Source organism: Acomys minous, assembly GCF_964271855.1.
Source record: "Acomys minous genome assembly, chromosome: 2".
NCBI lineage: Eukaryota > Metazoa > Chordata > Mammalia > Rodentia > Muridae > Acomys > Acomys minous.
In genome coordinates this window covers 94707814-94723334 of record NC_140484.1, presented here as the reverse complement: position 1 = coordinate 94723334, position 15521 = coordinate 94707814, and the positions used below count along the sequence as shown (strand labels likewise).

Genomic DNA, 15521 nt, shown 5'->3' with positions numbered 1-15521 from the left:
ACTTAAAAGCACACCTGAAAGCTCTAGAACAAAAAGAAACAAACACACCCAAGAGGAGTAGATGGCAAAAAATAATCAAACTCAGAGATGAAATCAATAAATTAGAAACAAAAAGAATAGTACAAAGAATCAACAAATCTAAGTGATGGCTCTTTGAGAAAATCAACAAAATAGAAAAACTAACCAGAAGGCAGAAAGACAGTATCCAAATTAGCAAAATCAGAAATGAAAAGGGGGACATAACAACAGACACTGGGGAAATATAAAGAATCATTAGGTCTTATTTCAAAACCCAATACCCCACAAAATTGGAAAATCTAAACAAAATGGAAATTTCTCTTTATTTATAGTACTTACCAAAATTAAATTAAGGACAGGTAAACAATTTAAATAGACCTGCAAGCCCTAAGGAAATAGAAATAGTCATTAAAATTCTCCCAACAACAACAACAACAAAAAAGCCCAGAACCATACGGTTTTACCCCAGAATTAGATTTTCAAAGAAAAGCTAATAACAATAATCCTCCCACTATGTCAAAAAATAGAAACAGAAGGAACATTGCCAAACTCATTGTATGAGGCCAAAGTCTCCCTGATACCTAAACCACAAAAAAACTCAACAAAGAAAGAGAATTTCAGACCAATCTCCCTTATGAACATTAACACAAAAATACTCAATAAAATACTCACAAACCAAACCCAAGAACACATCAGAAGCATCACCCACAAAGACTGAATAAAGTTCATCCCATGGATGCAGGGATGGTTCAACATTTGAAAACCCATCAATATAATCCACCATATAAACAAACTGAAAGAAAAACTACACAATCATCTCATTGGATGCTGAAAAGCTTTTGACAAAATCTAACACCCTTTCATGTTAAAAGTCTTGGAGAGATCAGGGATATAAAGCCATACCAAACACAACAAATACAATATACAACAAGCCTATAGCCAACATCTAAATGGAATTAAAGCAATTCTACTAAAATCAGGAACAAGACAAGGTTTCCCATTCCCCCTGTATCTATTAGATATAGTACTTGAAGTCTTTGCTAGAGCAACAAGACAACTAAAGGGATCAAGAGGGGACAAATTGGAAAGGAAGAAATCAAAGTATCAGTATCCACAGATAATACAATAGTATACATAAGTGACCCAAAAAATTCTACCAGAGAACTCCTACAGCTGAAAAACACCATCAGCAAAGTGGCTAGATACAAAATTAACTCAAAACAAAAGAAAAATAAGTAGCCCTCCTTTATACAAGCAATAAGCATGTTGAGAAAGATATCAGGGAAACAATACCCTTTACAGTAGCCACAAATAATATACAATATTTTGGTGTACTTATAACCAAGCAAGTAAAAGATTTGTATGACAAATCTGAAGAAGAAAACTGAAGAAGATCCAAGAAAATGGAAGGATCTCCCATGCTCATGAATCAGTAGGATTAACATAATAAAAATAGTCATCTTACCAAAAGCAATCTACAGATTCAATAAAATTCCCATCAAAATGCCAACACAATCCTTTACAGACCTAGAAAGAGAAATCCTCAACTTTATATGGAAAAATAAAAAACCCAGGATAGCTAAAATAATTCAGAATAATAAAAGAACTTCAGGTGGAATCACCATCCCTGGTTTCAAGATATACTACATACAGAGCATTAGTAATAAAAAAAAAAACCCACATGGTATTGGCATAAAAACAGACAGGTTGATCAATGGAATTGAATCAAAGAACCAGAAATAACCCCACACACCTACAGACACTTGATTTATGACAAAGAAGCCAAAACCATACAATGGGAAAAAGAAAGCATCTATAACAATGGTGCTGGTATAACTGGATGTCTGCATGTAGAAGAATATAGATCGATCCATATTTATCACTCTACACAAAACACAAGTCCAAGAGGATCAAAGACCTCAATATAAAACCAGATACACTAAATCTAATAGAAGAGAAAGTGGGGAAGAGCCTTGAACACATTGGTACAGGAGACAACTTTCTGAACAGAACACAACAGCTCAGGAAAAAGATCAGCAACTAATAAATGGGATCTTATGAAATTTAAAAGCTTCTGAAAGGCAAAAGACACTGTCAATAGGACAAAACAGCAGCCTACAGAATGGGAAAGATCTTCACCAACCCTACATCTGACAGAAGGCTAATATTCAAAATATATAAAGAACTCAAGAAATTAAACACCAGCATATCAAATAACCCAGTTTAAAAATGGGATACAGAGATAAACAGAGAATTCTCAACTTAGAAATATTGAATGGCCAAGAAGCACTTAAATAAGTATTCAATGTTCTTAGTCATCAGGTAAATGCAAATGAAAACAACTCTGAGATTCCATTTTATACGTATCAGAATGGCTAAGATTAAAAACTCAAGTAACAGCACATGCTGGCAAGGATATGGAGCAAGGGGAACACTCCTCCATTGCTGGTGGGAGTGTAAACTTATAACATCCCTTATGGAAATCAATCTGGAATTTTCTCAGAAAACCTCGAGACTCAGCAATACCACTCCTGGGCATACTCCTAAAAGATGTTCCACTGTACTACAAGGACAGTTGTTCAACTATATTTATAACAGCTTTATTTACAAAAGCCAAAAATTGGAAACAACTGAAGAATGGGTAAAGAAAATATGGTACATATACTCCATTAAATACTAGTCAGCTATTAAAAACAAAGGCATCATGCAATGTGCAGGAAAATTGATGGAACTATAAAATATCATCCTGAGTGAGCTAACCAAGACCCAGAAAGACATGCATGATATGTACTGCCTTACAAGTGGATACTAGCCATAAAGTACAGGATAACCATGGTACAATCCATAGACCAAAGAAGCCAAGGAGGGCACAAGAGAGGATGCTTGAATCTCACTCAGAAGAGGAAGTAAAAGAGACATTTGAAGTAGTTTGGGGTGGGGGTGGAACTAGGTTGGAGAAAGGATGGAAAGGAGGGAGAGGGAGGCTAAGGAGGGTGGGGAATCAGGTGTAAGGAGAGTGGAGGTAAAGAGGAGGATTAGGAGAAAGAATGGAAATCAGGGAAGGGCATCTCTGGGACAAGGGAGGCTTCCAGGAGTCTATGGGGGTGACCCTATCTGAGACTCCTAGAAGTGAGGGGTAAGGAGCCTGAAGTTGCCGCATCCTGTCGTCAGGTGTGACTTCTAGTGGAAGGAGGAGGATACCAAACTTACATATAAAGCCTTCGACCCAAAATATCTCCTGCCTAGAAGAAGTATAGGGATTAAGATGGAGCAGAGATTGAGAGAATGGCCAACCAATGACTGGCCCAACTTGATACCCACCCCATGAAAGAGAGCCAGCCCCTATCACTATAGATGACACTTTCCTGTGCTTACAGACAGAACTGTCTTCTAAGCAGCCTCATTCAGCAGCAGCCAGAACAGATGCAGAGACCCACAGCCATACAATGGGCAAAGCATGAAGAGTGCTGTGGAAGAATGGGAGGAAGGAGAGAGGGAGCAGGAGTCAAGGACCCCACAAGAAGACCTAACAGAGTAAACTAACCTGAGCCCATGGTGGCACACAGAGACTGACCCATCAACCAAAGAGCACGCATGGGCTAGACCTAGGCCCCCTACACATACGTAGCAGATTTGCAGCTTGATCAACATATAGGTCCCCTAACAGTGGGAATAGGTGCTATCTCTGACTCTGTTGCCTGCCTCTGGACCTTTTGCCCTAGCTGGACTGCCTTGTTAGGCCTCACTGGAAGAGGATATGCTTAGTCCTATATGACTTGAGGTGCCAGGGTGGGTTGGTACCCCTGGGGCCCTCCCCTTCTCTGGAAGAAAGAGGGGAATGAGGGTGGGGTGTGAGAGTGGGACTAGGAGGAGAGGAGGGAGGGAGCTGGGATCAGGCTGTAAAGTGATTTTTTTTTAAAATATGTCATTGCATATGGCCATTTTAAAAGTAGATTTGTATTATTTAATGTAAAAATGCAATATGTCAACCTCTTTTTACAAAAAAAAAATATAATTAAAAAACTTAAATTTTGGTGAGGATGTGGGGAGAGAGGAACACTCCTTCATTGCTGGTGGGAATGCAGTCTAGTGCAGCCACTTTGGAAATCTATCTGGCGCTATCTCAGAAAACTGGGAATAAGGCTTCCTCAAGACCCAGCTATTCCACTCCTTGGAATATTCCCAGAAGATGCTCTAGCATACAACAGGGACATATGCTCAACCATGTTCATAGCAGCCTTATTCATAATAGCCAGAACATGGAAACAGCCTAAGTGTCCCTCAGTAGAAGAATTGATAAAGAAACTGTGGTACATTTACACCATGGAATACTACTCAGCTATTAAAAACAAGGAATTCCCAAAATTTGTGGACAAATGGATTGAACTAGAAATGATCATAATGAGTGAGCTAACACAGAAGCAGAGAGATTCAAATAGTATATCCTCACTTATATCTAGACACTAGGCCAAGAGGTATGTCTCATTACCAGGAAAATGGGATAGTGGTGAGGACATCCTAAGGTGGGAAAAATATAGGAGATATGGATCCAGAGGGTCCTAGAAACCTACAAGAAGAACACTATGATGGGCAGATCTGGGCCCAGGGGTTCTGCTCGATCTATGGCACCAAAAAGGACAAGATGTGCAGTCATCATCAAACCCCTACCCAGACCTAGCCAAGGGACAGAATATTCTCCACAGTTAAGTGGAGACTGGGGACTGACTTTCACATGAACTCTGGTGCCCCTTATTTGGCCATGTCCCCTTGATGGGGAGGCCCAATGGCACTCAGAGGAAGGGTAGCAGGCTACCAAGAAGAAACTTGATACCCTAGCATCATATTCAAGGGGAGGAGGTCCCCTTCAGTCACAGTCATAGGGAAGGGGAATGGGGTGAAAGCAGGAGGGGAGGGAGGAATGGGAGGATGCATGGGATGGGATAGCAACTGAGATGTAATATGAATGATTTTATTTTTCAATTTAAAAAAGTGCATGAGAAAAAAATTTTTTAATTTTTTTAAAGAGAGAGAGCAGTGCAGGAGAGTGAGAAAAGGCAGTTTTACTGGGACACCTATACAGAGATACGTTGACAATAGAACAAGCTAGACATAAGTGAAGACAGACAATAAGGAGCCAGAAGATTACAACAGATTGCTTGAGTTCATTTGAGGCCAACCAGAACCATTCAGTCAAAAGCTGAGAGAAGCCAGTTTGAATCAGTCAGCTTGGAGAGACTATTTGAGCCAGAACAGCTGAGTTGAACCAGCCAGCCAGAGTTCAAAAAGAACTAGAAAGGGTGAACTTATTCAATAGTAAGCCTCCAAGAGAACAATTACATCTGGTGAATAAAAGTTAGTTTTACACTGTGCTCACTCAAACAGAAAACACCAACTGTACAACACAGAAACTTAGCACATTTGTTATGTATGGCACAAACTTAGATAGTCTCAGTGGGAGCTCTCTGTAGGGGAGCAGTCTTAAGTTTCAGTCATGTGCAAGGATGAAGTTGCTACTCCTTACACACACTGTCAATATCTGCACATTTACCCCATGGTCTGAAGTATTGCAGTCTTTGACATGGCCGTGTTCAAGTCAGACAATACACATTCACTCCAGGCTCCCAATGCTTCCCATACCAGCTGACAGCTGACTAGGTTTTACATCAACCCTCCAAGAGGTGATGATGTGCTCTGCCTACGCCCTTAAAAACTATGGAACCACTTCTGCAGACCAGACTAGCGTGGTGGCACACTCCTTTAATCCCAGCACTCGGAAGGCAGAGGCAGGTGAATCTCTGTGAGTTCAAGGCCAGCCTGGTCAGCAAAGTGAGTCCAGGACATCCAGGGCTGTTACACAGAGGAACCCTGACACACACACACACACACACACACACACACACACACACACACAAATGGAACTCAGTATCCAAATATCCTAGGTGATAGTTTCCAACAGAAGATTCCAAGGCAGGACAAAAACGAAGGGACAAAATGAGCAGCTGAACAGAAGATACAGTCAGAGGAAGGAACCAGAACTTGGAGCCATGTTGATAGGAATCACTTGTACTGAAATGCTAGATGGAAGGTGAGACAGGGCCACAGAACATGACACGAGACCTCTGGGAACCCTGGGCAGCCTTGCCTACCAGGTACATCTTGAAGAAAGTACATGTAGTAGGAATGCTGACTCTGACAGGCTGTGCTTGGCCCTCTTTGACAAGTGTGATAGTTTCTTGCAAATTTTAGCCATGGGTAAAGTGCTACCCTATGCATACTTTGGATACAGTAGTTTTCCAGCGGTGACACGGCCAGTAGCTGCCAGAACTTTCCTTGATCTGGATACAGGCTGAAGAAAATCTGTAACCATTAAAAATGTTTAATTATATATTTACATTATAAAAACCATAAGATTTATATAATTTTGACTACTGTTAGAAATAGAGGTGTGATTGATGCATCCATGTTTCACCAGCTTGCCCTAATAGCATTAGAAAGTAAAGATATTTTTGTCCATCCATTCTATGTTAGCTGCAATGAGCCTTGATTATTGATGTTTTCCAATTTTAAGGATTCGTACTTCCAAATTATGTTTCAACAGTTTCTAAATACCTAGTCACAAATTAAACTGTCAAAATGTGTATGCGTGAGTCATTTTCCATTGACCATTATAACAGGTTATGGAAATTACAAAGAACATTATTAATTAAATTAAAGCGATTGAAGAAATTAATGATAAGATGCCATACTACAGATGTTCAAAGCAATTTCTCAAATTCTTTCAAGTATGTCTACAAGTTGTTGTTTTCTTAAGTCCATTTCCCAAATAAAAAAGCCTAAAGTCTAACGACTGAACTCAAGTTGTCTTTTGGGCCTGAGGAAAAGCTTGTGAACCCTGACCCCCACCTTTGACGTCACAGATCGCAGCAACCCTTCCATCTCTGCTTAGTAAAAGCTTCAGAACCACATGACTAGGCGAGTAGAAACAAGGGGAACATTAGTGGACAAAACACAGTTAAACTATGAGGTTTCTAGAGTTCAGGATGGTTATTCCGGTTTGACCGTGTGAGGGTGCCTGATTCTGAACCCTCCCTCACAGACCCTGGGAGCTGACTGTACTCTGTTCAGGCAGAAATAAGAGAGGGGCCATTTTGCAGAAACAAGTTACAGAAAGACACACAGACTCCTGCCTATACCCAGAAGCCCAACCAGTGCTGCTAAGGGCAGGCTTTCCTTAGCTCTGCTCAGCCTGCCATGTCCATGCACACTCTGTCTCCTACAGAGAAGGCAGCACTCAGGTAATCAGTGTTAACGCATGGTCCCAGGCCTCAGGCCCCTCTACGGTCCATCCCAAAGCACAGAAAGGCTGTGTCTACCCATGAAGGGCCCCAATACCCACACTGGCCCAATAGATCTGATGACATTGGTACTCACAGAACACACCACCACAAAGACAAACAACCCTGTGATCTTCACCCACCGCACACAGCACCTGCAAGAGAAAAGGGAGGTGCTGAGCACAGCACAGCACAGCAGCAGCCTCTGTTTGGTATGTGAGAGAAGCAAGAAAGTCTAAGACAGCTTGTCATTATTTGGGTCACTTGTGAAGTTCCTTATGTGTTATAAAATCATTCTGGAAATGTGAAAATGGTAAAACTTCATTTTGCACCCTGTTAGACTTAATGAATTTGACAAATAATCCTTTGACACTTCTGAATTCTGTTTTCGACAGCTCCTGCTTAAGGTGGAATCTAAATAAAATTTGTTTTTAAAGTATGAAGTATAATTGAAGTATCCTAGACGTAATTCTTTTACATAACTGACATACAGAAGAACTGACAATTCAGAATAAAACGTTTCTCGCAAATGTCTTTGCTGTTCATGCCTGGCCCTATCTAGACTTATTGTTAGTCACCCGACAGGTGCTCAGGGTAATAATATATGCTTGCAGAAAGCTGCTGCCCATTCAGATGACTAAACATGACCCTAACACTGTTTTTTGCTACAGTTAAGGCCTTCCAGAAAAACCTATAAGGAAGCAGACACTCTCACAAAGGCACAAACAGACAAACTAAAAATAAAAACCATTTTATTCAGTGGACAGCTCATTTTCTGCGGTTGTGGGGGGGAGCGGAGACTGCCTCTGACATGAACTCTGGTGCCCCTGATTTGATCACTGGGCCTTGGTGGGGAGGCCTGGCTGGCACACAGAGGAAGGGGAAGCAGGCTATCCAGATGAGCCTGATAGACTGTGGTCATACGTTGGGGGAAGAGATTTCCTTCTGTCAGAGATTTGGCCGGGGGGGGGGGGGGCGGCAATTGGGAAGAAGAGGAAGGGAGGGTGGGAATGGGAAGACACAAGCAAGGGGATAACAATCTGGATGTAATCTGAATAAATTATAATAAATTGAAATTTTAAAAATTAAAAAAAAAAACATTTTATTATAGCTCCAGCCCAAAAGAGTTTCTTGTCCACCGATGTTTGAGTACGGGATGTTGAGAACGCATGACACTGATGCTGTGGCAGGACAATCCAGAGGTTCCTGGATTGCTGAGGTCATTTGAAAGTTAACTAGAATGTGATCTCCTTAATGGAGAATCCCACAGAAAATTATGCAGCTCTATTCTAGGAACCCAAGGTCAGGACGTCCTAGCTAACTCCCCTTAGCCTGTTGATGGTGAACCCCCTGCAGCTGCAGCTTATCTTCTACCAAATGGCTTGCTTGCTTACTCAAAGTCCCATCCCGGCCCCACCCACCACCCTGAAGCTGCTGAGGTTTCTGCCTTCAAAAACCTCGGGTTCTGAACACTCAGGGCTACATGTGGGTTCCCCCAATACTTGCTTTGGTCCCAGCTGCATAGAATAAAGACTCTATATTGGCTATAAACTGTCTGAGTGATCATCTCCGGTGGGCTGCCTGTAACAAAGCGCCATGCTGAAGAAGAACCCCCAGCCCAGAGACATTTGTAAGATGAGTCTTGCTTGATCCAAAGGTTACTACTGTTTCTTGACTGAAGCCCTTGCTTCTTGGGAAACTGCTTTCAAAATTGCCTAGTGTCTTCCTTACACATTGCTAAGTAGTAAGCTATTCTTCACTCTTTTTTTTTCTTCTTCTTCTTCTTTTATTTTTTTATTCTTTCAAAGATAGGGTTTCTCAGTGTAGCCTTTGGCTGTCCTGGACTCGCTTTTGTAGACCAGGCTGGCCTCGAACTCACAGACATCCACCTGCCTCTGCCTCCCTGAGTGCTGGGATTACAAAGTATGCACCACCAAGCCGTGCTTTCTTCACTCTTTTATCTCCCCTCTGTCTTTATCACCAAGAGGTGAGCCTATTGCATTGAACTGCCTTGTTACACAGAGCACTTCAATAAATGTTCCCATGAATCACTTAGATCACCCCACTGTGGCACACTGGATGCCATGACAGCCTCTGAAACTACCACCCAGGCAGCTGTGGAAACAGTGCCAGGGTTTAACCCTTGCCTCCAACGACCCATGTAGCCAGATCTCCAAACAGAATTTCATGATTCGTGTAATTTTAGAACAGATCCGTGAGCTAAGCATCTATTATGTCTACAAGAAGAACTGAGGGCAGCCATAGTGAAGGAGCTGCCGATGGTTAGGAGACAGGTTAGAGAAAGTTCATGATCAAGATGAAAGGATCCCAGCAGATGTCACTCCACATTAATTATCACAACTGTTTGGAGAACCAATAGGATGACTTGCTAATGATATGGCAGGTGGGCCTGCCTCTATGAGCATAGATAAATACAGATGAGGCCTAAAACTGAACACATCAACCTTCCCAGTGTCTTCAGGAAAGACCAGTCCACAAACAGAATGACACCTACTAGGCCGTCTCACGGCACCTTTGCACTCATCTTGGCCACACGCACACGCCATCTTTGTGTAAGCCCATAGAAGGCAATGGAGTGAAGGGATGTCACGTCACAGGAGATAACGGCACAGCCACATGGAGTGTGTCTGTCATAGTCACCCAGCCACTTCAAGTCTTAAGTTGGGGGACTACTGGCTTTAGCTCTCAAATCTTGGCCTTTCCTTGGAGATGGGCTTTCAAACACTCTGACCTAAGAAGAACTTTCTCCAAATAAGTATATGCGAAGAAGGAAGCATATAAATTAGGTAAAATGAGAACACTCTGTGGGCATCTCCAGAGGCCAGAACATCCTCCTCCCACACACATTCCTCCATCCAAGCCTAGAAGCCTAAGGCGCCCAGTTCTTACCACACAGGAGGACACCGAATTCTGCAAAACGGTAAATTCAAAAACGCCACAGGGATCCCTAAACCCAATTACTCTATCTGCCAAGAAGATGCCAGCTTTATAAGTGGGAATGAATGAAGAGATGTAAGCGGGTTTTTCAGCAGGGTTCCTCGTGACTTGGTCAGCACCCCGCTGTTTTTGCAGGGCTGACCTCTGTGTCTCCCATGGCCTAGGGAAAGAAGGCTAAAAAGTATAACTCCTTTCTCCTTTAAACCTTAGGCTTTTGAAAGACTGAGGCACGGGCAAGCCTTTGGGACAAAAAGAAAGCCACGTGTGGCCACGTCTCTGCTGCCAACATTGTCTCTCCATCCACCTACCCAAGCTTGGACACCTGGACTCGGAGGTGGACACTGCTTGCAAGATCCCCTTTCTCTGAGGAGGCCAGTGCAGACAAATCCTCAACCTCTTTACCCAGCATGCATTTTTGCTCCCAAGCAGCAAGGCCATTTTCCCAAGAATCTTCAGTAGCTGTGAACTCTGGGTGATGAACAGACATGAACTGTGACCTAGAAAGAACAAAAACAAAAACAAACAAACAAAAAAACCTTGTGTTTATATATCCTAAAATGGCATCTCCTTCAAAACCAAGATTTCTTCCCAGCTGTGAGATAGAAAATGTGATGACGTCAATGCTGGTCTTTGAAAAAAGTTGCAGTGCTTAATACTGATTGTCAGTCTTACTTACCTGGAAGACAAATCCCTGAGCATGTCTACGATGGGGGTTCTCAGCTAGGCTAATTAAGATGGGAAGAACCACCCTAAAATATGAGCACCACATTCAATGGACTGGAATCCTCAATGACATAAAAATGAGAAAGCTGACTGAGCACCAGCGTTCGTCTCTCTCTCTACTTTTTGACAGGAGGTGCTCTGTGACTAGCCACCTCATATTCCAGTCACCATAACCTTACCACCACGATAGACTGCACCGTGAGTCAAAAGGATCCCTTTCTTCCTTAAGTTGCTTTCCCAAGCATTTTGTCACAGAAATGAGATAGGACCATAGTCATCATGGCATTGTCTTGTATTTCTGGCAACGTGTCTTTCTTGAGGACGGTCAACTCAAATGTTGTAGGTACATGCAGTCTTCAGAATGAATGGCAGCCCTACAGGAAATGGTTTTTTTTTTTTAATCTGATGTGTTCGTACAGCTGCTTCTGGCTCAGAACAGTCCGTGCTCCTCTCACTGTGTCCTTCTCTTGGAATGTTCTCGGGCCACCACTCTCTAGCTAGACCTGTTCCACGGGCCCTGCAACAGAATCATTTGTGTTCACTTCCCACTTCTGTGGGTGTGTCCCACGATAGGCTGAAGAAATGGAATCTACCTGTTTTCCCACACAGCAGCATGGAAGAGAATGAACAATGTCAATGCCACCTACCAAGGGTTCGAGGCTGGGGTCTTTTTTTACACATGGGACTTTTACCAAACTTGTATGTGAACACCTCTGTCTCTTGTGATTGGATGTTTGGGATCTTTCAATGAGGATGCATCCAACTCTCGAAAGGTTGTACCAGAAGTGAGAGTCTTGATACTAATCTATATAATGCTCATGTGGTGACAATCTTAAGAGTAACCATAGCTGAGATCTGTTGTCATGTGGTCACTTGGTTGGGCATTGTGATTCTCAACACTTATCACAGTTTTTAAGGCTTTTTCACATGAAAAAGTCATCTTATTCCTAAGGAAAAACCCAGAGTTGGAAGTTAGGTTGGTTTAACCACAATGCAGTGGCCAAGATAAGTGATTTTGCAAATAGTTGGTTTTTTTAAACTGATTTTATGACTGGAAATTGTCCATGTGTGAAAAATAGTATCACCTTCCTTGTAATTGTTGGGGGGCCGGACACAACTGGAGCTAAGAAATTGCTTTCTTTGAGAAGCACATCTGTACTATATCCAGCAGTGTTATGTGCTAGAGCTTTCTGAGGAGTAGAAATGGATTCAACCCATCTGCTCCAGAGACTTGATTTGCACCAACACAGCTGGAGAACTGAAGCTAAGCCAACACATGTGGTGAGTGACTACCGCGTTGGTTCAGGTGCGGAGCACTTGCCAACACCATGCCATTGTCCTCGGTGCTCTGAAATGACACATATCCTTCTGTAAAAGCAATGAAGAGTTTCATGATAATCTACTACTCAATTGAAATTGTAACTGAGGAAAAGTAGTAAAAAGTAGACAAACTATATCCCAACCACCAATATCTTTTTTAAAAGTTCTTATTTTATTTATACATTCTTCGAACTTCCATACATGTATACAATGTATTTTGACAGTATCTACTCCCTATTTCCCCCGCCAAATTTTCCCAGAACTCTCCACATCTCCCCTGTTGACATCATATTATCTTTTTCTTTCCTTTATGTCCCACTGATTTCAATTAGTGTTCCGTGTGTGTGTGTGTGTGTGTGTGTGTGTGTGTGTGTGTGTGTGTAGCATGCACTAGAGCATGCCAATCTATGAGAGGCCACACCCCTTAAGAAAACTGACTGTTCCTCCCCAAGTAGCCACGAACTGCCAAATACTTCTCAGCTAGAGGTATAAGTTCATGACCCTCCCTACAAATGGATTGGCTTGATCTTGTGCTCTTCTGCAGGCAGCCAAAACTGTTGTGAGTTCATTCAGCGGTCCTGTAATGTCCAGGAGACAGTATTTCCCCACATCCTCTGATTTATTCTACTTCTTCTAGAATATTCCCTGGAGGTTGGGAAGAGGCACAAATATAGATGACCCATTCATGGCTGATCACTCCATGGAAACTTATTCTCTGGACTTTAACTAGATTTTTTTTTCCATAAAAGTCATTGTTGTAGTTCTTGGGATTTATAGTTGGGTGAAAATGGCGGTTGCTTTTCTCTTCTACTACCTTCCAGCACGACAAAAGCTAGCCAGTCGGAACAAAGCTTCCAGTCCTTACCAGCTTGATTCCTCCGGGTTCCATGGGTGGCCGGAAATTCAAGAGCACATGAGTAACATGAATTAGACTCAGTATGTTATTGTTGTTGTTGTTTTAAAGAAGATACAAAATTGAGCAGACAAGGAAAGGAGGGTGACTCTGGTGAATGTTGCAAGGAGAGAGGCAAATATGATTAAAACACATTGTATAAAATCCCCCCAAAGAATTAATTTTTAAAAATAAGTTTAAAGAGAATCTTTCAGTGTGAGAGGAAAGCAGTATAGGTATTTAGAAGGCAGTTGGACGCTGTTTCCATTTTTAGCAAAACAACAGGAGTAGGGTACTGGGTCTTGACCAGGTTTATGGTACCAGGTATGAGTTCCCTCCTATGAAGCAGGCCTTAAATTTAATCAGAAAGCTATTGTTACCCCCATGACATTTGTGTCATAACTGCTACCAGTGGGAATATCTTGCTGCGCTGGTCATTACTGGAACTCACAGTGTTTGTTGCCAGGTAAGACTACAACCAATGTCTTAATTCACTTCATGAAGAAGAAAAGGAGCACATCATGTGAGCAAAGTGATGCTTACATGAGCTTGAGTTCTGGCTTCTAGCCTGCTCTGGCTTCCAGCACGAGTCCAGCTGACACCCAAGCCATGTGTCTGTATACCCCGTGCCCAGAGCAAATGTCTACACCTTGTTGGCTTTGTGGCACATTGCACATTTTGACATGTGTCAGCTCTTAATAATTGACCAAGTAATTCAAGAGAAATAACTAAAGAAATAAATGTGTGAATGTTTGCTTTCAGCCATTCCATAGGAGAGGAGTAAAAGAATTAAGTTATATTCCTGTGGAGAAGGCTTAAGCCTGTGGGTCAGGACACAGCCTGTCAGAATTGTATACCTGCCTGGGTGTACACATGAGCAAGGTCATCATTTCAGGCCTAGGCCCAAAGCCACTTGGAAAATCACAATCTAATCCCAAATCATGAATATCTACTATAATGGACTCTCAAGGATCTGGCAAAAATCAAACATGCCAAATAAAAAATTCCTATCTCAGGAAGAATTTTCCATCATCTCAGGACCAAACAATACTCAGTACCACATGTGTTTTCCAGATAGTTATTCATTTAATTTTTAAAAGAGGAAGAACTCACCTCTTCTTTTGTGAGGAATTCCAGAGCAGAGGAGTGTTTTCCTTGAAACAAAGGTCCTCTGAGCTGGAGTGGAACTGAGACAAAGGTGAACGAGTTCTGGGAAAGACAGAGAGGGAAACAGAATCAGCAAGGCAGAGATGGAGTGCTCAGTGACATTCACGTGGCCAAAATTCTCTCTGTGCGGTGAAAGCTGGAACTTAGCAGGGACAGCTACAGAGAACTCTCCTTTCCAGCTTCAAGCAGATCAAAGGGACAAAGCAGTTCTCATATGGGAGGCCATCTTCTGTGGCTGACACTTTGAGGGTCACATTAGCAGATGACCCAGCATCCACGTTGGCATTTCCAGGCAACACTTTCCATCAATAAAAATATTAAGGTCTGATCAGTCTTTTCAGATATAGAGAATTCTTCCCATCAGAAGAGCGGGTATCAGAAGTCAGATTGAGACTACAATCAAAATGGTTCTCAGGGAATATAGCATATTAACCACAAATGAAGCGAACAAAAGTTTGGCCTGGATAGGATGCCCCTTTGCTATGTTGGCCCGTCCAGTGGAGGAAGGGCTATCATAAAGGCCTCACTCAAAGCAGACACTCAAAGTCTAACAGTGTGCAAAAGGAGTTTCCATCAGAGCTTAAAGAAGCAGTTCTCCTACCTAACTACCTTACTTTTGCATTACCTCGCTTATGGAGGCCATATCATGCAGAGGCGTCGTGGCCACCATGGGACATTCACCCAGAAGTATAACAGTAATTCTTTCAGATAATAAATGGACAAATGACAGAAAAGAAGGAATGAAAGAAAAATACTTCCATTCACTTCCTCCCATCTAAGCGTTCACCTGAGACTCAGACAGTGTAACTCTCATCTTGTGGATGAGTGAAAATCGGACTCTTCAGCTGTGTCTAACAGCACCTAACATAGCTCAAGACTCAGAAAAGGAGTCTGCCTAGAACAAGTGTGTGTCTTCTGAGCTTGCCTTGTACCATTTCCTATGCAGAACAAAGATGCCCAAGGACCCTGGCTCACAGGCGCTGTTAAAGACAAGGGAACAAAGGGATGGTACAGAGGCTGGAAAGATAGCTCAGTGGTTAAGAACAATGGCTGCTCTTCCAGAAGCCCCAGATTCCCTTCCCAATGCCCACGTGGCAGCTCATGACCAT

The 15521-nt window shown here is 42.3% G+C and overlaps 1 protein-coding gene across 2 annotated transcripts in view; it reads right to left on the bottom strand.

The window, feature by feature from the left end:
- OCA2 (OCA2 melanosomal transmembrane protein) overlaps positions 1-15521 on the bottom strand; it is a 281703-nt gene that overhangs the window by 238543 nt on the left and 27639 nt on the right. For both annotated transcript variants that reach the window (XM_084773944.1, XM_084773945.1), the window contains exons 3-6: positions 14359-14454; positions 10619-10807; positions 7450-7507; positions 6303-6375 (exon numbers count right to left, since the gene is read on the bottom strand). In XM_084773944.1, coding sequence (XP_084630070.1) covers positions 6303-6375; positions 7450-7507; positions 10619-10807; positions 14359-14454 — 416 coding nt within the window. The remainder of the gene's footprint in view (positions 1-6302; positions 6376-7449; positions 7508-10618; positions 10808-14358; positions 14455-15521) is intronic.